Source organism: Pezoporus occidentalis, unplaced genomic scaffold, assembly GCF_034315485.1.
Source record: "Pezoporus occidentalis ecotype Australia unplaced genomic scaffold, CSIRO_AGI_Poc_V1 ctg44, whole genome shotgun sequence".
Taxonomy (NCBI): domain Eukaryota; kingdom Metazoa; phylum Chordata; class Aves; order Psittaciformes; family Psittacidae; genus Pezoporus; species Pezoporus occidentalis.
In genome coordinates this window covers 728,397-750,978 of record NW_026915769.1, presented here as the reverse complement: position 1 = coordinate 750,978, position 22,582 = coordinate 728,397, and the positions used below count along the sequence as shown (strand labels likewise).

Here is a 22,582-nt window from a genome sequence, read left to right as displayed (position 1 = left end):
TATTGCTAATAGATTCATTTTCATATGCATTTGTGAAACAAACATAAATGGTATGTTTTTGTCTTACTTGCAGGTGGATTTTCAGGACAAGACTCAGATAAGTCTGGGGTAACAATGTTTGATATTCAGTGCCTTCTGGATAAAGAGGGTGCATCAGAACTAGTCATCGATGTTATAGTAAACACCAGAAATGACAGAATTTTCTCAGAAGGCATTTTGCTTGGTATTGCATTGCTTGAAGGTGGAAATACACAAACACAGGTGCTTATTTCATTTACTTATTCACATATTGATTTTTAAATGTGTGTAGTCTGGAGACAAAAGGATCTTTGTGAATTCTGTGAAAAGTTTATCCCTGCAATAAGCATGGCTATAATACAAATGTAAATATGCCCTGTTATTATGCAATATCAAACCAATTTTTAAACTGTCCCTTTCTGTCTAGCACAGTGCTTCTTTTAATCTGGTCATTTCCATATAAACATTGTTTTTAGTTATTTTGTATCTCTGTAAATTAAAAATTATAATACCTTCAAGTTTATAATAGCAATAGAATCAAGTTATTTTCTGGAAATATTTAGGGACATTTATAGAAATCTCCAAAGAGAGAAAAATTGGCCATTTGAGATGACCATGTCCCAGCCAGTAGAAGATAGCTGCTTTAAAATGCAGATTCTATTTTTTTCATGAATTATATTCTTCTCACCTAATTTTAACCAAATAAGATGATTGTTTATTCATATTATATGATCAGCAGAGATATTGTAAGAGCGGAAAGATGGTATGAATCAGTCCCTGCTTTTTGCCGTATCTCATCATTACCTGTGAAGAGAGCCTAATTAATCAACTTGTACCTCACTGCAGGGCTATAAAAGTAAAATGAGAGGAATTCCATCCGGTATCTTTATTCTGTAAAAAAAGATAATGTGATCTGTGACCCTTAGAGAGCACCCACAAAATGCTAAAGAAGTGAGATTTTTGTTGCAGCTTTCTAAAATGAATTGTTAGAGGCTGTAAAAGGCTTTTACTTTAAGTTTGTCAACTGTTGAAAATGGTACTCAGCCTGCTTGACAATAGTGCTAAAGGACTGGGCTTAATAACCTTAAATATTAATTCCAATTCTGTGTGAAGCATCAAAATTTATATAATCCAAGCGATAATACTACACATTAGATGTTTCATGCTTCCTCTTGTTTTTAAAAAACAATTTTCACTATTTTTTTTAGATGAAATATTATAACTTTAGAAAGAAATAGAGAGTGTCGCAAAGTAATTTAACTTCAAATGTAATATTGTGACAGTTTAGAGATTGCACATGCCAGCATTCCCCATTTTATCCAAATTTAGAAATGTTGCCATCAGTCTTAGTTACCAGCCATGTATATCACTTTGTGAAAGAATGGTCAGGCAGTGACCAACATTTGTTCTTTGTAAGTGAAGCAATTATTCATCATTTATTTCACAAAAAAAAAAAAAAGAAAAGTGTATTTTTGTATTTCTCCTTCCTTAGAAGACTGATATCTAAAGAATAACTTCTTTTTGTCAGTATTCGACTTACCAGCAACTGAAGGAGCAAAAGAAGTCAGAAAAATTCTTTAAAGTCCTGTATGACCACATGAAAGCTGCTCAGCAGGAGATACGATCGACAGTGACAGTGAATACTATTGATTTGGGAAGCAAAAAGAAAGATGATGATAGTGACCTAACCATATCTGTTCCCAAAAAGAGAGGTAAGGACACACCCATGCAAAAGAGGTGGAAGTACACTATATTCAAATTGCATGTGCTGCCCCACTATACTGTGCTGTGTTGATCAGTAGGCTCTACTATTAATCCCTGCTACTTCTCATCTTTTACCTGTTTTTCTGTAAATTATTGGGGATCTCCTAAACTGGTTACAAGGAATTAGCTTTGGTGAAATCAGGAAGTTATGCCAGTTTATACCAGCAGAAGATATCGAACCGTATTTTTAGAGAAGCAGAAGTAAAGGCTGCTGCTAAGGGGGCTGTTTCACAAGAGCAAGCACAGGCACTTATTTCCCACCCACCAGTGGTTCTTCCATTGTTCTCATCATTAATTGTATATAGTAGGGAGTGAAATACTAGGGCTTTTTGTTTTAATGTTCTGTTTCACTCTGGTTTGTGGTTTATTCGGAACATGCTATCCCTGCATGAATGTTGCTTTTATGTTCTTTGTAAGTTGCCTTGAGGTCTTCGAAAAGCTAGTCCCCAGCAAAGAAAAATTTACATTCATTATTATTGCTTTCTTATTGTTTAATCAAAAGAGTTTCAAAAATGAACGAAAATTATCTTCTTTTCAGTAAAGGATTCAACCTTGCATCTGAGAGAGGGTATGAAAGGACAGTTAACGGAAGCATCATCTGCAACGTCAAAGGCTTACTCTGTGTATAGAAGAGAAATGGACCCAGAAATAGATCTTATGGGCTCAGGAACGGATGCTGCAAATACAGAAGAAAAGTCCACAGAAGAAGCAATCATGAGCCCTACCATTGCAATCATGCAGCCAATACTGAGGTTTCTTCAACTGCTGTGCGAGAACCACAATCGAGAGCTCCAGGTAAAGTGCTTTTGAGTTGAGCTCCAAAGGAAATACTACAGGAGCTGGAATTTCATAAGGAAAGTAAAACACACCTGTGCCCATCCCTGTCACAGCATGATGGTGTCTAAAATGTTGTTGTTCTTTTGGTCCAAGGGATAAAATAACCCTTTCAAGAGCCACTTGTATGCTCTGGTTGAGCTCATGTTTATGACCTCAGAATAGCTACAGGACTGCAGCATAGCTGCATGGGATTGAGAAGTGTCTAAATGTCACTGTTAGTGTGGTTTCTGTGCACAAATACTGGATTGCTTACCATAGGCTTGAGGACCACAGGAAGTTCCTGTGCAAAGTTTGGGTACTGCTCTTTTTTGCTAGGTATTATGATTGAAGACTTTAAGATGCTACATGTTTCCCTGCTGTCAGCTGCTCTGGTAGAAATTACTGTCTCCATAGCAACCTTTGCAAAATGAATTTTTTGCAAATATACCTCAGTGCCATGTCCAGCAGTCTCCCTTAAAGCAGTATTGGGGGTGGTTTGAGCTGAGCTACTGTTCTGCACTGGCATGGCCAAGGAGCAGTTGTAATGTGCCACCATACCTGCTCAGCTGTGGGGTAACAACCTTCCAAGGGAAAGGTTGTAATAGATGTATGGGGACAGGTATAAAGGAGATACATAAGACATTTAAGGCCAGTGCAGATGTCTGCAGAGTGCACTTTCCTAAGCCTTTTTTTCTCTACTGATTTAATCAGATAATAGTTTTCAGCTGCTGTGCCAACGCATAATATATTTTCCACAGTGTAGTGTACTTAGTGTACTTCAGTACCTAAGGTACAGTGGTCACGTAGTCATAAATTTTACCCTTTGGTATTTTAATGAAAAAGACTGTTTGACTTAACTCTTTTTTTAATTTATTTTTTGTGTGTGTGTGTTCCTTCTCTTCATCCACCAGAATTTTTTAAGACATCAGAACAATAAAACAAATTACAACCTTGTTTGTGAGACCCTTCAGTTTTTGGACTGTATCTGTGGAAGCACAACAGGTGGGCTGGGCTTACTGGGGCTATACATCAATGAGAGGAATGTGGCTCTTGTGAACCAGACACTGGAAAGCTTGACTGAATATTGCCAAGGTCCATGCCATGAAAACCAGGTAGGGCTCAAATAACTTCTGGATGCAGAAGAGTATACCTCAATGTACAGTATCTGTGTGCTTATCATAAACCCTTCAATGTTCTTAATAACATAAATTCACTTGTAACTGCTATAACTAGCCTTAACATGTTTCAAGCCTTCATAAGGCCTGAGAAATCCTTTAAAGTCAGAACTCAAACTCTTCCTGTAGTATGTCTGCGTACGTGGAGGGTTTCCAGTCCTTTAAGCGAGAGTTTAATGTCTTACGTCAATGGGTCTGTGGCTTAAACCTCACTTTGAGACCAGATTTTGAGTCGTAGCTGTGGAAGTACATTGCAAACACAATCTTATTTTCTTCATTTTCATACATCTTGCCTTTGCTGGTGTTTATATAGGTTGCTAATATTTACTTTCCTTAATTCACATAATTGCTACAAAGTTTGACTTAACTATCCTCCTATACTACCTAGCAGCATCTTTAATTATGATATTAATAGTGAAATGGATGAAACTACAGGCCGTACTTCTAATCTTCTGTGCCTTGCTTGATGCAGTCTTTTTAAGTCATATAGCTGGGACCTTTGGTAGCTGTCTTTTTAGTGCCTTGCTGAGGCAGTATAGAACAGTAAAGAATGTAGTTACATGCTGCTGTATTTGATCTTAAGAGAACCACAGTACAGTTGTCACAGTATATGAAATTGCATAAGTTTTGCTATGGATTAGCAGTGGGAAAATTGTGGTGGGTGAAATGACAGAGACAGTCTATTCTTGAAACTAGAAATAGCTGAAGAAACACTGTATTAATGCTACTTCATTAATGTGCACAAATGAGATATAAAGTGGTGTTATTGCCATTGCTGGTAATCAAGTGCCTTTACTTTGCACTTTAAAAGCAAACAAAATCTGTTAGTGGACCAGATTTTAAATTGTTGTATTTGATTCACTAGTGAATGGGAAAAACATCTGTAAAAAATAATTCCAGGGCTGGAGACGAAAAAGAAGAAAAAAGAATGTTTCAAGTTACTGTGTTCTCCATCAAATTTACTGGAGGAGCCCTGGTGGTGGAAGGGAATGATTAGTTACATTTTATTACTTAAATCTACCTGCTGGGAAGTTAATCAGGATTTGAGTAGTGCTTGTTTACACCAACTTTAAGTCTAATTTGGTGTATTTCAGAGGAAAATGTTCCACACTCTTATTTTTTTCTTCATATTTCTGGAAATATTTCCCTTTCTTATTGCCATATAAACCTGCTAGAAGAAAAAGTGTCATAGGATTTTGTATAACTGTCACATATTTACAAGGCTTAGAAGGTCCAAGACTCCAGCTGTAAAAGCATTTGGCAGGCGCTGTTGTCATATTTGCAGTTTTGAATACCATGTCCAGAAGTATCCTTCTATGCAGGACATGTTCAAATACATGTAGAAAAACTTAATCTTCACAAACAGTTCATGTTATAACAGTGATATTAATGCTGGTTGCTGAATGCAAATTAAAAACTCAAGTGTGCAAATTTGATTGCAGCCATATTCAAGCATGTCTTTTGTGTCTCTGTGTATGTGTTCAGCTGAATCTGGCAGTGCTCCTGTGGGCTGTTGTCTGTAACTTGTGCCACCTTGGTGTTACAAGGTCTTTTAAGTTCTGGGTCCTTGTTTTGGAAATTTGCTTCTGTGCATATTCATTGTCTCTCTCTTTCCCCCTGTACATCCCTCCCCCTCCTCCCCTGCCACCCCCAACTCCTTTCTCTTATTTTGCAGACTTGTATAGCCACCCATGAGTCTAATGGGATTGATATTATAATTGCACTTATCTTGAATGACATAAACCCTCTTGGCAAATACTGCATGGACTTGGTGCTTCAGTTAAAGGTACAGTAAATGTAAATTTGTTTATCTAAATCTGAGTAAGAACAGAAGAAATACCTATGCAAGAGTTCTAGGTAACCTGACATTTACTTAATCTTACCATAGCATAATATACTCAGCAGCCTTTAAAAACAAACATTGCAAATGAATTCAGCTCAGCTTCTGAATCCTTATCAGGCCCTCTACCGCAGGCCTTTTGACCCACTGTTGTGTTTGGGAGTATGCCCTGGGCTTTTTTTTTCAAAGAAGTCCTATCAAGCAGACACATAGCTAGCATGCCCATATTGCGGGCGTAAAATCTCACCGGATTGATAAATAGCAGCACTGTGCAGGCATGTAACAACTCAGGCATTCTTTGTATGTAGTGAACTCTTAAAAAATTACTTGAGAAGGAGACGTGGGAAAAAAATATATCAGGTGACCTGCAATGTCAAATTAAGTTGGAAACAAGGCTAAAATAAACTGTATTTTATTTTCCTTCTCAGTGTCCTCTGTGGGGGACAACAAAGTGTAGGGCGGGAGGGCAAGGAGTAGAGCAGAGGGGCTTGTAATTTTGTTTTGTATTCTGTGAAGAGTTGGATAGGCTTGGAGGTAAGTTTCTACAACCTCTGTGCCATTGCATGCAGAGGGCAGCTCTGCAGTTATGCTGTCTGCCAAGTAGGGTAGAATTTGTCCAGGAGGAACCTTGGGTTATTGCCTTTTCTTGCCTTCTGAATGAAGTATTTCCACTGCAGATGGTCTGTTTCCTCCCTAAAACCAGCAAATACTTTGTGGTAGCTGCATTGCATCATATTGGCAATGTTATGGGTGTCTAATAAAATAATTAATAAAGCTATATATCATGAACAATGAAACATTGAATCAACAGTACTTTAGACATGATTTTAATAACTGTAATTGCATTTTTGTTTGGCAATACAATTCAGGCTCCCCTCAAGCAAAAGACTTAAGAAGACATTTAACTTTGAACTTGCAGGCAGTTCTTTTGAAGCCCTGAAAAATCTCAAAGTTTGAAATCTCAGTCTCTGTAAAGACCTAGCTACACCAAGTCCAGTGCTATTTTGATCTGCAGTTATCGTGAAGCTGGAAAATACTCATTGAGCATCTTTTCTGTGTAGTAAACAAAAAATGGAGTTTGGAGACATCACTGCAGGGACCAGTTGGCCCTGTACACAGAAGGCTGTATATGCCTTACTCTTTTTTAAATAGCAAACATTGTGGTGAGTGATACCAAAGGTTCAAAATGTGGAAATGATTCTATCTTATAGGATGGCAGAGTCATTTGGGTTAGAAAAGACAACTTGAGCACATCTTGTCCAATCCCCTTGCTCAAGCAGGGTGAGCTAGAGCAGGTTTCTCAAGACTTTTCAGTTGAGTATCTCCACAGCTGGAGACTTCACAACCCATCTGGGCAACCTATTCCAGCATTTAATCACTCTCACAGTAAAAAATAAGTGTTTTCTTGTATTTAAATAGAGTATCATGTGCATTTTAATTTGTGTCTGTTGCTTCTTGTCCTCTCACTGGGCACTGCTGAGAGGAATATGGCTTCTTCTTCTTCATTCCCTCCCATCAGGTATTTACACACATTGACAAGATCCCTCTGAGCCCTCTCTACTCCAGGCTAAATAGTCCCAGCTCTCAGCCACTCCTTATGCGAAAAATGTTCCATTCCCTTAATCATCTTTGTGGCTTTTTGCTGGACTTGTTCCAACAAGACCATGTCTTTTTTGTACTGGGGAGCCCAGAACTGGACACAGTGCTGGGCCAGATGCGATTTCAAGAATTAGATCCAAATTCAGAAGTTACTGGCTTTTTTTTTGAGTGGCAACACATTGAAATTCTGTAACACTGAGTTTACCAGGTAATGTTTAACATTGACAATCTGTCAGTGTTCACAGGCAACTCTGAAGCTGCAAATACATAAATTTTGCAGTGAAAATACAGAATGCAAATCATATAGGCCCACACACTTACACATACAAACGAGCTCAGACACTGTTTTCAGGGAACATTATGTGTTGAACTCATATCCCCCAACCAAAGCAAAGGCAATGTAGAATTATGTTTTCCCATGTCATCTTAATTTAGCTTGTTTTGCACAGTTTGTGATGTGGTATTTAATTACATCTTCATGGGTTATATTTTCCACTGGGCTCCTGAATCATTCAGTGAGCAGGGTAGACAATGTTCACTGAATGCACAGATGGCCAGTGTTCTATTCTGCCTCTTGTTATTTTGAGGATGACCCCTCGGCCTTTCATATTGACTAGTATTTAAGCCCTGGCACACAATATAACCTCAATATCACTCTGTATAGTGTCAGGATGAAAAGATATTGTTAATCTAAGGGTGGAGAGGGTCTAATATGAGTGTCTTTTTGGCTGTTCTTATAGTGCTTTGCTCTGCTGTATCTAGTTGTAGAGGTCTGTGATGAGTGATGTTCCCCAGGGGTCGACATCGAGACTGTCACTGTTCAACATCTTTGTTGGTGACATGGACAGTAGAATTGATGCACCCTCAGCAAGTTTGCTGGTGACACCAAGCTGTGTGATACGGTTGACATGCTGGAGGGAAGGGGTGCCAACCAGAGGGGCCTTGACAGGCTGGAGGGGTGGGCCAGTGTGAACTCCATGAGGTTCAACAATACCAAGTACAGGGTCCTGCACCTGGATTGGGGCAATCCCAAACAGAGAATGGATTGAGAGCAGCCATGAGGAAAAAGAATTGGGAGTGTTGGTATATGAGAAGCTCAACATGAGCCAGCAATGTGTGCTTGTAGCCCAGAAAGCCAGCTGTGCTGGGATGCATCAGGTCAGCTGGTTGAGGGAGGTGATTCTATCCTTCTCTTGTGAGGCCCCACCTCCAGTACTACTTTCAGCTCTTGGGCTTCCAACACAGGAGGGACATGGACCTGCTTGAGTGAGTCCACAGGAGGCCATGAAGACAATCAGAGGGCTGGAGCACCTCTTCTACAGAGACAGGCTGAGAGATCCAGGCTTGTTCAGCCTGGAGAAGGCTCTGGGGAGACCTTATAGCAACCTTGTAATACCTAAAGGGTGCCTACAAGAAATCTGGAGAGAGACTTTTTACAAGGGCATGTAGTGACAGGACAAGGGGAAATGGCTTTAAGCTGAAAGAGGGGGATTTAGATTAGGCATCAGGAAAAAATTCTTCACTATGAGGATGGTGAGGCACTGGCACAGGTTGCCCAGAGAAGCTGTGGCTGCCCCATCCCTGGCAGTGTTCAAGGCCACTCGGGCAGGGCCTTGGAGCTATATGATCTTCAAAGTCCCTTCCAACCTAAACCATTCTATGATTCTATGAAACGAGCATCTGAATGTCAAGTGCAACAATCAGAGAGAAAAAAACCTGGAGGTTGTGCCTGCCTGCTCTATAGCATGCTATTTTTGCTGAGTTAGTAGCAAAAGCTGGCTGCTAATGACATAAAAGTCCTACCTACCTTCTACCTTTACTCACTTTCTAGAAGCCGCAGCAGGCTCCTCTCTATCCCCAGGGTTGTCTGTACTGGGAAATAGCTTCAAAGTCTTCCTCACCCATGAGTGAGTACACTAATGTCTTTCTCCACAGTATCTTCCCTTCCTTCTCAAGCTACCTGGCAGCCTGTCTTGTTCCCTTCCCTTCTCTTCAGTTTGAGATCATACCAGTGCTACCACAACTGATTTGGTCACCACTGTGAGGGAATACTGCAATAGAGAAGGAAGCATCCAGTTCTTCAGAGCAGCAGCTTGTTGGGAGTCTTAATCAAAATGCTATCCTTTCCCTCTACCTGGTCGCATTCACTGTGCCCATTAAACTTCTGCAGTGTAGGCTGCAAGGTCAAGAGTCTGATTAGACCTTTCCAACGGATGGTCCTGGTTTGATTCTGGAGCAAAAGGAAAGGGGAGTTATTGAAAAATTCATGTGGAGTCCTGTTCTCCTTCAGCCAGTCCCAGTCTCATCTTCTCATCTGTTGTTCTTAGTCCATATCTCATTCTGGTGTTGGCAAGCCTAGGTTCCTTTCTCCTGTATTCTCTCTCAGTTCCCAGTCTCCTCTCCCAGAATGGCCTAATTCCCCTGTCTGTATTTAAGTAGAATATTTTTCAATATTTAAAATACTTCTTCCAATGTAACATGCAGGGTTTGTTAGCCTTACAGTACGCTGACATTCAAACGGGAGAAAACCCCACTTAAATATGTCAGTAAAATAAAAGATGGAAGTAGTTTAAAATTTTATCTGCTAAAAAAGTGGTCCTTGTAATCTCAATTAAAACAAATGCAAGAGTCATTAATCCATGAAATAGATTTCAAATTTGCATTAACGTGGTTTTGTATCTCTAGAACAATGCCTCCAAGCTTTTGCTGGCTATTATGGAAAGCAGGCACGACAGTGAGAATGCTGAAAGAATCCTTTTCAACATGAGACCAAGGGAACTGGTGAGAAAACTTCTGAATATTCATAAATCTTCTGGCTGAAAAAAAAAATTGTCATTAAAACATTTTTAAAATTATCTGCATCTAAGCTGAAAAGTGTTGGCAGCATATGGTGACACAATGTATCAGGATAGTACTAATTCACAAAAAGTCCTTTAGAAGGATCAAGCATGCATGATTTCAGTCTTTACGACTTCATTATTTTTATCCGTTCCAAGCACTTTTCTCTAATTGTTTCCTGCCTGAATTATCATACTCTGGTAGACTGTCTTTGAGTACACTTTGTCAGGAGCTGGCAAATTAAGTTTGTACAGTTAGTGAAACAGTTCTAACAGAAATGTGTGCGAAGACATCTAATATGTATATTATATATATATTATATGAACAAAGAGAGTTTCAAACAGTTGTATTTTGGAACAACCATGATGCTCTCCAGGAATTTTGAATAGGTTGGAAATCTGAAGAAATTGCTTCCAATCCAATTGACCATACAACAGCGGTGACAGAAAAAAATGTGTGGTGGGGAGATCTTTGGGCATCAGCTATACCCCTTGGCAAAGCTCAGTAGCCTGATTGTTTTGGGGCACCATCGCCAAGGTGGCATGTCAGCATGATAATGCCATCACTAAGGTACAACTGCAGGATCAGACCCTGCGTGGGGAATGGAGGATTTTCTCCCACTGGTCCTGTAGAAGGCTTTTGAATGTTTTGGAATTTCCCCAGCACCCTGCCCAGGTCTATATCTTCTTTTCCTTTTTGGTTTATTTGTTTTTTTTTCTGACCGCTGAGCTGTGTAGAGAATGCTGAGTGATGTGTTGGCCTGCTCTAGCCAGAGGGAGATCATGACTACACTCTAAATGCTGTACAACACTACCTGCCATATCTGTAGATCTGTCTTTAAAAGTGTTTGTGAAAATACCTGTTTAAAAGGCTCAGCATTCCTGCACCTTTCTCATGATTGCAGTTTTACTGATGAGGAATGGCGCAGTTTGGAGTTCATAAATACTTCAAGCTTGTCTTTATTCAGAAAGTGTTTCTTAGACTGCTCACTCTTCTCACAGAGCTGCGAGGCACCCAACCAGGCTTGAGCTGAACAAAGCATGTGTGTTCAAACACAGTGTGCTTTTTCCCCGAGAATTACATTTATTTCATCTCTCCCTGGTTGGCTTTGTATTACAGGTGGATGTGATGAAGAATGCTTATAACCAAGGCCTTGAATGTGACCACGAGGAGGAGAACGGAGATGATGGTATCTCCCCAAAAGATGTTGGCCATAATATCTATATTTTGGCACATCAGGTATGTCTTATTTTTTGTGACTGCTTCCAGAAAAGCGCTACATGATCGAACTCCACACTGTTGTGAACGGAGTGATGCACCTTACTGATAAGAGACTATTCATGTGTTTCTTGATACAAAGGAGCAATTTAACAAAGTTTGATAGTAAATGTGACAGTGGTTTAACAAGATTCAATGGCAAGGTGCACTTGGTCGTTTACTGCATAGAGGCCAGGCTCAGGGAGACTCTTCCATTGAGTCACAAAGTTCAGAAACCTGTTTCAAACCCTGTTGCATTTGAAACTACTCAGAGGGGAGTTTAGGTACAATTGGATCGAGAGTTAGTTCCAGGCTTGGTCAATGGTTTATGTCTAAGGAATTACATGTGTACAATCAATCCTTCATATCATTTAGCTAAGATTTCAAAATTTACTGTGCTATTAATCACTTAACAAGAATCTGTTGTGTCAAGGAATCTCTCAATCTTGAGAAGTAACTTTGAGAAGTGTCCCTACTCAAGGGGAGATCCTGGTGTGCAACCCAGTGCCATGTAGGAAAGCTCAACAGGCCCATGGCTGTCCACTATTTATGGAGTAAAATAGTTGGCTTAGTCATATTTGCATACTGACTACAGTTCTTAGTTTCTTCCAAACATGGCTTTAGTCAGACCTTGAGCAGCACTATGGTTAGGTGGGTGCATTGCAGAAATTAGCCCTTGTCTATTGTGTTGTTATCTGTCTCCCCAAATCCACTTTGAGCTGAATGCAGCCATCATGGCCAGATGCATCCATTATGACTGCCTGTGGTGATTATCACTTGAGCAGGGTTATGGGAAATAAAGGTCAGATGGGGAGGGGGGGTTAGGGCAGGGCAAGGGAGCACACTGTCACAAAACTTGTCTGTCAGAAAGGGGAGTTTTCCCTTCATGTGATTTCTGGCTTATGTTTGTGTACAACATGACTTTATTTGGCAAGTTGCTGAGAGCAGGAAGGTGAGCAGTCTCACTGTATGTGTAGTCACTGCACAAGATTTGGTAGGCTCTGCTCGTGTGAAATAACAACATAGAGCAAGACAGTTAATGTCCACTTAGCTTTGTCTTCTTTTAACATGAACAGCTCATTTATATCAGTCAGAGCCTATAAATCACGTTACCATTATTGGTGTATTTTAAATAGTAGCTTCAGTTGCTAGACCAAGTGAACTTGCATTGAGGAGATTCCTATTGTTTCAGATACATTAGTTAGCCAGTAAGAAAAACAGATCCTTTTTAAAGTTTTCTCCTTTTGAATTATGTTGTAGGGCCCTCAAGTTTTTTCTGATCACTTTTGCTTCTCTACTGGTAAAGGCAGAATGTACAGTGAAGGTTTTAATTTAGTAGGATATTAATTCTTCAGAGCAGTTGGTATAAAAAGCAGCTTATCTTTCAATTATATTAAGAGTATTGAGAAGGGGTTTTTAGTTAAAAAAAATAAAGACCATGTATTTCTTGATTATATCATAAATGATTTGGTCTTTCACTTGGTGCTTCATATAAGGGCCAAATTTAATAAAAATGTTTTTCCTAAGAAGAAATAAACAGATGGGGATAGGGAGTGTTCTATATTCATTGTGCTTATTAAGTGTTGTTAGGCATTGAATACTCAATGGACAAAAGAAAAGAAAGCAGTCTATAGTTACACTAGTATTATGCAATGTTTCTTTCAAGTAAGGAATGCAAAAACAGCTACTGAGTTATGATCATGTGCTTGCAGCACATTTAAATAAGTAAGTCTTGTTACTATGCTTTTGGTGTAGTTGACCATGTTCTACTTTTGTGCCGTATGTAGGACTGTACATAAAATACCCACTGAGGGTGATAGTATTTTTAGAAAGCATCTGTAGCTCTTTCCTTGTATGACTCTTTACTCCTTGTATGAATGCTTGTAATGAAAATTGAAATGCCTGCCAAATCAAAATGCTGGTATTTTATCTCTTCTATCTACAGTTTGTGTTAAATGGCATAACACGTTTTGTGGCAAAAGAAAATAAATTTTGGGGAGTAGAATATAGGCCTAATAACTGTGTATGAAGTGACTGCTGGGGTCATTTCACAGAAGAGGTCGCTACCAAGCATAAACTAGCTAGCTGAGGTGTAGATTAAGCTCTGTCCCTAGATACATAATTAGGGTGCTGGGGAGGTCCATGATACCACTCCGCAGCTATTCCTAATGCCTAATCCATAGCAGGCATTTTGGTTGCATAAGGATGGATATTTTTACAGCAATTTACTGAGCTCCTTCCTGTTCTGTAGAATTAAATGGCATGATTGGCTCTGTATGCTGTAAAAATATCCATCTTTGTACAAAAAAAGGACTGTTTTCCTTTTCTTTCATTTCTGTAACACAGTATGTGTGTGTGTTTACAGTAGCTTTGCACCCATGTCAAGCCCCATATCAAAACAAAGCAATGGAAGGGCAGGCAATTTGGGGCCTCGCTCTCTTCTCTGCTAATAAAAAGCTATGATTCTTGGCAAAGAACTGCTGATCCTTGACACCAAACTCTTTCCATGTGTGCCCTTTCACTCACCCTGGGATGGGCAGGATATGAGCATGGTCCCTCCTCTGTAAGGCCATTGTTGCTGGGTTCCTTTGGTGGCTCCACCCTCTGAACACCCTCTTACACTTTGCTGTGTCAAACTGGCTTTTTGGTGCCTGGGCCTTCCTCTTGGCTTAGCTGACCTGATACACATACTATTTCTTTACTGTACTCCTTACAGTTTCACAGTTCGTCTGACTTATTTTTTTCTACATCCACTGTGTCTCTTCAGTCACTTTCCTGACACTTGCTTGTGACCACTTGTTTGAGTTACAGCTTTTTGGTCCCTTTGTAATAGCAGAACCAAGACCAAAAGTTCCTCTTTTTGCTGTTACAGCCCTCAAACAGAGACAATTTATTTTGGGGAGCTCAGACTTTCAGTTTTTGTCGTTGTACTCTTCAGGGCTATGATGGGTTCTGCATTTTGCCACCACCGCATCCTTCCTTACCCTTCCTGTGGTTGATTTTACCAGAAGCAAAAGGCATTCTTGTAAATGATTGACCCACAGTGCATAGAAAGTTATAAATACGTGACAAGCAAGGCTGAGATTTCTGTTACTGAATCTCCTTTACAACCTTCCAACCCCTATCCCAAATGCATATGCAGGAGCATGTATGCAATTGCATGTGCACACTTATGCTTCACACACGCATTTTGGAGGTGTGTGGGCACAGAGCCTCTGGGACATGATAGTAAGACACTGTTAAATATATCGCGTGTCTTCCACATGTTTCTCTGTCCTCTCTTTTCTTTCCTTTATTTCTTCATCTTCTTCCAGCCTGCCACTTGCCAGAGCTGTGCTGCTTCCCCTGCACTGGCTCCAGTCTGTCTGGACACTGCTGCTCCTCACTTTTCCCATTTGATGTATTATGAGCAGAGAGGAGAAGGGAGCACCATTGAGAGAAAACAGAACTGACTTATCCATGAGGAACTACCATGAGCTGCACCCCCACTCTGCAGGCTGGCTTTGGGGTGGGGAGTCCTTCCAGACATAGCTCTTATACAGCCACTTGTGGAGGAGTGACGCAAGCTGGTGCTTGAGGTCACATCCTATTATTGCTAGATAGTGTCCACAATTCTTTTGAAAGAATCTCCATGGAGGAGATTCTGTATTCCTTGTCTTGTTCAAATGTCATGCGGAGAGCAAAGACTTGAACTTGACATTGCTAATTTCTTACAGTAGTCTCGGGTGAATGCCAGTGGTGTGTTATGGGTATTTCCATCAGCTTATACCTCCTCTTCTCAAGACTCAACCAAAATAAATTGGTGTGGCATTTTTATTGCTGTCATTTTAAAAGATGGTGTTAAAGAAGGCTGCACTAATTTGCAGAGTTAGGAAAGCTGTCCACAAAGAGATTTCACGTTGATGTGATGTCTCTGTAGTGATTAAAAAAGCTATTGACATAGTAGCACAAGAAAGTTTCATAATCATTTCTTATGTGCAAAAGCATTATGTAGGCCAAACACATTTTTAAATAATTAACCTCCAGAAAAAGAGTTCATAGAAGGCTAAAGAAATCCTCTGCTTGACCTTGTTACCTCTTAGTTATAACAAAGTATTTCAGTAGTTTGTAAACTAAAAAAGCTTTCTTGGGGTCAGCAGGATTCCTGTGAGGCTCATGACTCTTTTACATTTACTATGGAGTAAGATAAGGCACTGTTTATAACCACAGGCTCCTGTAGTTTGCATGTATATATGTGCTTCTGTTAACAGAAAGTACTTTGGAGTGTTTCCCTGTGTTTTTCAGCTACACACAAGCTGTCTAAATCAGTCATGAAGCCCAAGCTAATGCACTGTACCTTTCAGCCAGGGGCTTTATTCGTGAGGTGCAGAAGAATGTGAAATAACTGCACATAGCTTCCAGTCAGCTTGCAAACTTTCCTTTGCCTGTAGGGGTGTGTAGACATGTCTTTGGTCTAGAAGGATGTGAGCAGGTAGGGAGTAGGGAAGCAAGTAGCGATACTGTAACAAAATTGTCAGTGTCTTGTGACTTCCTCGATCTGGTTCCCAAAGCTGTTGCAGGAGTATAGTGGTACTGACCTAGTGTGTCACCCCTTTCATGATGCTGCTTCTGTGCTCTTAGGCTAGCAAAATGTTTACTCAACTGCTCAGTTTTAAGGGTGCGCTTAATTGCCTCGCTGGAGAGGGAGCATAGGTCTTGGAACTCCACAGTACCATTCTAACCTCCAGGTTACAGAAGTAGAAGGGTTTGTTTTGGGGGTTTTCATGAGGTTAAGCTAAAAGCTTATTTAAACCCCAGTGGAGTACCAAACCTACTTATATAATTTCCTGGTGGCACCAAGACTTAACAAAAAATCATTTCCTCCACCCCATAAAGTGAAGTAGTTAACACTGCATGATATCAATGCAGGTATACAGCACAAACAAGCACAGGCTTGAAGCAGGCTATCTTCTGATACACTAAAGCAGTTGGAAGTGTTGTTCCATTTATAAGCTCTTGAAATAAACCAAGGGAAAAGAGGTAGGAATTGCTGTGAATTGTAAGATTCTTGCTGCAGGTACTACTAAGCATACCATAGCAGTTGGGCATCATGAGCAAGTCATACTCTTTCCTCTCCAGTGTAAATTTTAAATGGACTGAGCAAAATAAAGTTATTCAGCCTTATATATTTGTTATTATTTTAATTAGCAGAATCAAGATTTCTTTATCGATATTAACAAGCCTTATCAAACTGATGTCTTATTGGCATGTTTACTTCATGCAGTATATTGCTTATTAGTGTACACACATGAAGAGGATTTGCTAACCAGGCAAGTATAACGGTAATAAGTGATGGCATGGATTTGTAGTTTGGGAGTAGGGCTACGCTACAGGATATTTTTTAAAAGTTGCTGGTTTTGACATTTCAAATAGGACTGGTTTGATAATGAGACTTGGATATGATACATTCATTAAGGAGAAACTAAAATCAGTTTTAAAGAAATTACCTATCCAATTATGTAAAGTTCTAAGAAGCACAAAGCCTTTTGTTTCTGTGTATTTCTGTTTAGCATGTCATTGTATGTATTCATCAGGTTTGAGTACAGCAAGGACTGGGACCACATCAAATCTATGCCTAGGACTATATGGTTATGGGACTCTTATAAACAACAATGAAGAACAATTTATTTGTTCTGCAACAGCAGAACAAATAAGTGACAATAATAATAGTGGTTTCAGAAATTTTTAATGAATTAATCTTCCCTTGTAGTATTTTGGACCAGTTAAAGCTTTTGTTAATTTTGTTTCCCCTTCTCTTAAAGTAGGTAGTTATTACCCACTATTGCAGGTAAAGACACCAAGCCAGAAGCAGGTGTAGACAGCAAGTCATTAGCTGTCATGGGAAGTGAATACAGCCTGCTAGATGCCCAGTGCTTTACTTTAGCTGCAACACTGGGCTTCCTCCTATGCTCATTCGATCCTAGCTACTTTACTAATGAGGAAAATTGGCATTTAGTCAGTATTACAGTTGAGAATGCATGATCACTGAGCACATTAGTACTCCAAGAATCTTTTAAAGAGATCATGCTAATGTATATATTTCAAATAAACTTTCCTGTGCTGCTAATATTATGGATTGTTGGGGCAAGAAGAGATTTCATAAGGTAATAGATACAAGCATGTGAGGGAGGTATTGTAAGGTTTAAGGTTTTTTGTGAGTAGTTATTTTTGGTGTTTAGCTTGAAGCAGCTGCTGGCTTTTCTTCAGTTAGCTGTATTTTAACATTTGGATAGGTGAACTTAGACCTTGGTCCTTCTTTTCCTTTGTGTTTGTGTGTGCATGCATAAAATACATCTATTAAATCATACACTATAAAGTAAATGTGAATTTTTGCATATAATTCAAGTCAGGGCAAGGGATTCTATGGCAAAGGCTTGCTTAAAATGATGGGTGCAGATTTTCTATAGTTTAATGTACATGAGGTGTAACACTGTGATTCTGTGCCTCCAGATGTGATGTAGGATCACTATATGTAACTTGTCCTTTAGTATGAGAATCCAAAGCTTTTTGAACTGGCTGGGTTGTTTCAGGCAGACAAAACAGTATTCTGCAAGAAGTGATGATAATGGTCAGGGTTAAATTTAGGGTGAAATTTCACCATTTAAAAATGAGCGTTGATGAAGAAGGCAGAAATTAATTACTTAATACTGTGCATTGACATTTCTGTAAGACACAGCAAAGAAACACCTGGAAGGTTATTTAGAATAGGGAATGGGTGGAACCAATTACAACCCCAAGTAGTCTGCAGTGGACATTAACTGGCTGAAATGATAATATCATGGTTATACCATGGAAAAGAGATAGACAGAAGCCAAGTGGAAAAGTCTTGCAAGAGCACCTTGATGGTGGTATTGCCATTACTGGCTCACAACGTTAACCTAGAAGAGATCTCTCTGTCCTTGTGGGAGCTGTGAGCTCCCCAGAGCTTTTTGCTTTGGAAGAGTTAGGAAGCAGCTTTCAGTGCTAGCAGGGATCCTCCAGAAGAGCTGAGATCTGGGAATCACACTGGTTCAGTGATTTGGAAGCTTGCTGATCTCTTTCTGCCCATCCTTTGCCTCAAGTAGATGCCTGGCTCAAAAACAGAGCTGTAGCCCATTAGTCCTGTAAGTGTCTGTCTTTACAAAACATTACGTAGTGCCTAGGTTCTACTGACAAAGATTTTGAGTTGATTCTGTTCATGAACAAAACAGCTTTGTTCTTTTGAATTTTTTACACATCTCTGACTGGTACACTCTAAAAAAGCAATGTCTTCAGTGTATAAGAATAGGATTTTGGAAAAAAGATCAAAATACAAAAATGTTTGAGCTTGTCTGGTGTAAATAGATGTACCATGATCACTGGTAACTTGTTCACTCACTCCCAGTTATATTGAGTGAAAATATAGATCAGTCACATTTTGTGTAGCAATGGCCATTTTCAAATTTTGCAGCTGATGTGAAGAAGCAGCAATTGGCAGGTATTGTTGAAGATTGTCTTCCCAAGCACCTGATAGCAAATGGAGAATGCTATACATACTTATACTATACTTAAATAAACAAGACTAACTTCTGAGGCTGGAAAATGATAAAACCTATCCTTTAGGATAAACCCATCCTTCAGGATTAATAGCTGTGAGTTTGTGCAATAGGGATGCTCCTGTTCTGCAGGATGGATAGAATTTTTTTAAGCTAGAGGATGTATTTTTTTTTGTAAGGCTATGCTGAAGTTTGCAGTTTTGGGTTGTTTGGGGTGTTTTTTGTTTCTCTCTCCTTAGCAGAGATGCTCTCACTGATAGCAGTGCCAAAACAAAAGGCTAATGGGGACCAGTCCCACGAACAGTGACTGTCAGGGGACTTGTATCCTTGGCTGCCAGACCTGAAACTTCTCATAGAACTTTTATGCTCCACATGTTGTTTTGTAGTTTTCATCCTGATGAGACAGGCTATGGCATCAAAATGACACCAGCTAATTAAATGTCAGCAGAATCAGAAGCTGTTGCAAGGCTTTTACGCTTAGATTGCCAAGATTGAAACAGAAGCCAATGACGCACATCACCCTCCTTGCGGCTCATTAGGGTGGTATATAACTCTATGTTCAGCCAGCTATGGTACAGACAGGCAGTATGGAGGCTGCCACAAGGGCTTGACACTAATGAGCACCTGAAAGATTAAACAAATGTCTGTGGCTGCTCTTGGGTCTCAGGTTAAAACCTTGGCAACTTGTGCTTCATTGTTAGGTCTCATGTTAAAACCTTGGCAACTTATCCTTCAGTGTTTTCTGTTTTCTCCCCTTCTCCTTGGAAGCATTCACCTCAGAATCCTGTCATGACTTTGATAGGGATCTACATGGAACCTCTGTTTTCCCTCTGGTATCCTGTTGACTTAGGCTGTTAATAGGTGCTAAGATTCAGACTAGAGCTTTTTACTGTAGGCTGACCACAAAGGTTTTAGCTTATTTTCATTTTTCTGGGTCTACTTCTCTAGGGTAAGATCAAGTATCTATTATACATGTGTGTGTGTTTTGTTATATGTAATATTAATGAGGGATATATCCTGTTTGGCTGTAGCAACTGTGCATTTCACTAGTGTGCAGGTGGCCTTAATATTTCTGCTTTGTGGGTTTCTTCTTCTATCTTTAACTTCTGTAATCCTGTGTCCTTGTGTTTTGTGGTTTACAATTTTTTTTTCTCATTGGGAAGTATGTTGTACTGGTGTCAGGACCCAAACATTACACTACAAGAAATATCCTTTCTTTTTCAAATGTCTGCATTGTGAAATCTTCACATTAGTCTGTGGTTTTACTCTGAAAATTGGCTGTGGGACAATCACATACTGCTTAAGATATTCTCTGCTCTCAGGCTCTATTTTCAGTCCTGTATTAGTAAGAAACATACCACCTTGTTATTGCTACCTGAAGCAGTACAGGCTGAGAATGACTTTGGTTCTCCTTTGGTTCTGCCTCAGCAGGGCAGTTACTTAGCTTCCCACTTTAAGAACGGGTCTTCATTTTGCTGTGTCCTCAGCTGGTCTACATGGGAATGACTCCCCTGAAAGGAGGCAAGCAATACTGATTTATGCTAGCAGAGAACTTGACCTGTTGCTCTTAAATCCTGGTCTACATGGGAATGACTCCCCTGAAAGTAGGCAAGCAATACTGATTTATACTAGCAGAGAACTTGACCCATTGCTCTTAAACCATAGTCTTACCCTAGAGCTCCCTGCTTGCCTTTGGCATACACAGTCTTCATTAAGAGCGATGATATATGGGTGAAAAAGAAGATGGCTTGACTTACAGCTTTTTGATTGAAATTGCATGGAGGAGCATGAAGTAGAATTAAAAATCATTTTGCTTGTAAACTGAGTATACCCAATCTAAAAGCCACGGAGAGACAATAAATGTGGGACCACACAGTGCCATCTTTACAAAGTCAGCCTTCAAAGTAGACTGCGATTTCAGTTGCCCTCAACTGCAGTGCATATATTGTTTGCTCAGAAATGTATGTAATGTAGCTACTTAACATTGTTCAGACGAAGTACACCAGATGTTGAGATGCAATAATCTACAGTAGATGAAGGCTTGCTCTGGAGGCAGAGCTGGGACTTTTCCATTGGAGGTGACCTCCACATGATCCACAGTGCTCTTTTCCTTATATCTAAAGCACAACTAAAACATTTTTCTCTGAGCTAGGAGGAACTTGTTTTGTTTGTTTGTTTTGAGGGAAAGTGAGGGTAACCTTGGAAATACCATGAAAGTGAAGTCTGGTCTTACTTAATATTATCAGAGCAGTTCTAATAGGCCTCTGATACCTGCATTGTGAAATCCTACACCTTAATTAAAACCCTGTGGGGCATCTTCTCTAACAAAGACATACCTTTTTGTCATTCTCAATGGTTCAGTAGTCATTGAAGTAATTACAGGTTAACAAAAATAAAGAGCATTAAACAGAATGTCAAAATATGTCGGTTCCTCACAATTGTTCAGTTTTAACTCTCGTCTCCTCTGATGTCATAATTTAATTAGGTATCTCAGTCATCATAGGGATTTCCAGAATAGACAAGATCTGAACTTGCCATCTACAAATAGGCAGAGCTACCTCAGTTGCCATCCTCTTTATTTAACTTATTTAAGACAGCGCTGAAAACTGAAAATTAGGTCCCCCTTGCACTTTTTCTGAGGCACCTTTAAGAGTTACTGGTTAAACTGTCCAGCTGTGAAATTTAATGGCTGATTATGCATTTCTACAGTAAAAGTGAGGTGCTCAGTTACTTAAGACTACCAGTAGTTTTACAGGAGTGAAACACTTTCAGAAAGATTAGATAAGCATCTAATCAACCTGGCGTTAAAGAAATGGTTCCTCTTCTCTTAGGTATGGGCAGGGATTTTCAGAATTGGTTTTATGAATGGTGTTCTGTGGTAGCCTCAAATGAGCTTGGTCTTTCCAGCCTCTTCTTTCTATGTGTCTGCCTGTAGAGCACCAGTTGGTTAGCTGGAACAGCATTATTTGTGCATGTCTAGTGAGGAGAGAGATGACATTTTTACCCTTTGCTTTCCCACCAGGAGCTGTAACTTCATAAAAGCCAGGTGAAAGTGCACTCCTGAGGGCAGTAGCCAGAATACAGACTTGGAAAGAGCGACTCTTACCATTTCACTTTCTCTTCTCTCTGTTCCTATGCCTCCAAATGATTTTTTTAGAGACATTTTGCTCTGCTAATTGGAGGGTGAGGCAAGCACTCAACAGCATGATTGAAAAAGCTGCAAAATCTCACCACTGTAATTATTTGGAGGGAGACATCTCTCAGTTCCTGTCCATCTCCACACTCAGAAACTGTCCTGTTTTGTACCTCAGAAAGAATATACATCAGACTCCTTGCAGAGGTTAGGAAATTAATGTCTTTTGTGTATTTGACAGACTGCAGCTTCAGCTGTTTACTTGCTACTTTAGTCTCATATGGTTTTGAACCTGAATGACCATGTTATGTTTTTTGTGTCTTGTGGAAATACCTGCTGAAGAGGTGGGATGCTAACAAGGATTGGTTAGAAACAGACTTTTTACTTTGCTGTTGGTGTGACAACTGGGAGAACCACATAATGGCCATAATCAAATGCTTGAATTATGGAGGTTGAGCCATGATACCAAGTTGCAGCTGAGGACTTAAGCCTCTTTAATGTAGTTTATTGAAGATTGATAGATGGTTAATCCCAGCCTCTACAAGTGCAGCGTATTTAGAGTGGCCGTCTTCCAATCCATACCTTCATA

At 39.7% G+C, this 22,582-nt stretch overlaps 1 protein-coding gene across 5 annotated transcripts in view; it reads left to right on the top strand.

The window, feature by feature from the left end:
- ITPR2 (inositol 1,4,5-trisphosphate receptor type 2) overlaps nucleotides 1–22,582 on the top strand; it is a 255,283-nt gene that overhangs the window by 176,909 nt on the left and 55,792 nt on the right. For all 5 annotated transcript variants that reach the window (XM_062634812.1, XM_062634811.1, XM_062634808.1 and 2 more), the window contains 7 exons: nucleotides 74–261; nucleotides 1,547–1,730; nucleotides 2,321–2,577; nucleotides 3,510–3,710; nucleotides 5,449–5,559; nucleotides 9,898–9,993; nucleotides 11,170–11,289. In XM_062634812.1, coding sequence (XP_062490796.1) covers nucleotides 74–261; nucleotides 1,547–1,730; nucleotides 2,321–2,577; nucleotides 3,510–3,710; nucleotides 5,449–5,559; nucleotides 9,898–9,993; nucleotides 11,170–11,289 — 1,157 coding nt within the window. The remainder of the gene's footprint in view (nucleotides 1–73; nucleotides 262–1,546; nucleotides 1,731–2,320; nucleotides 2,578–3,509; nucleotides 3,711–5,448; nucleotides 5,560–9,897; nucleotides 9,994–11,169; nucleotides 11,290–22,582) is intronic.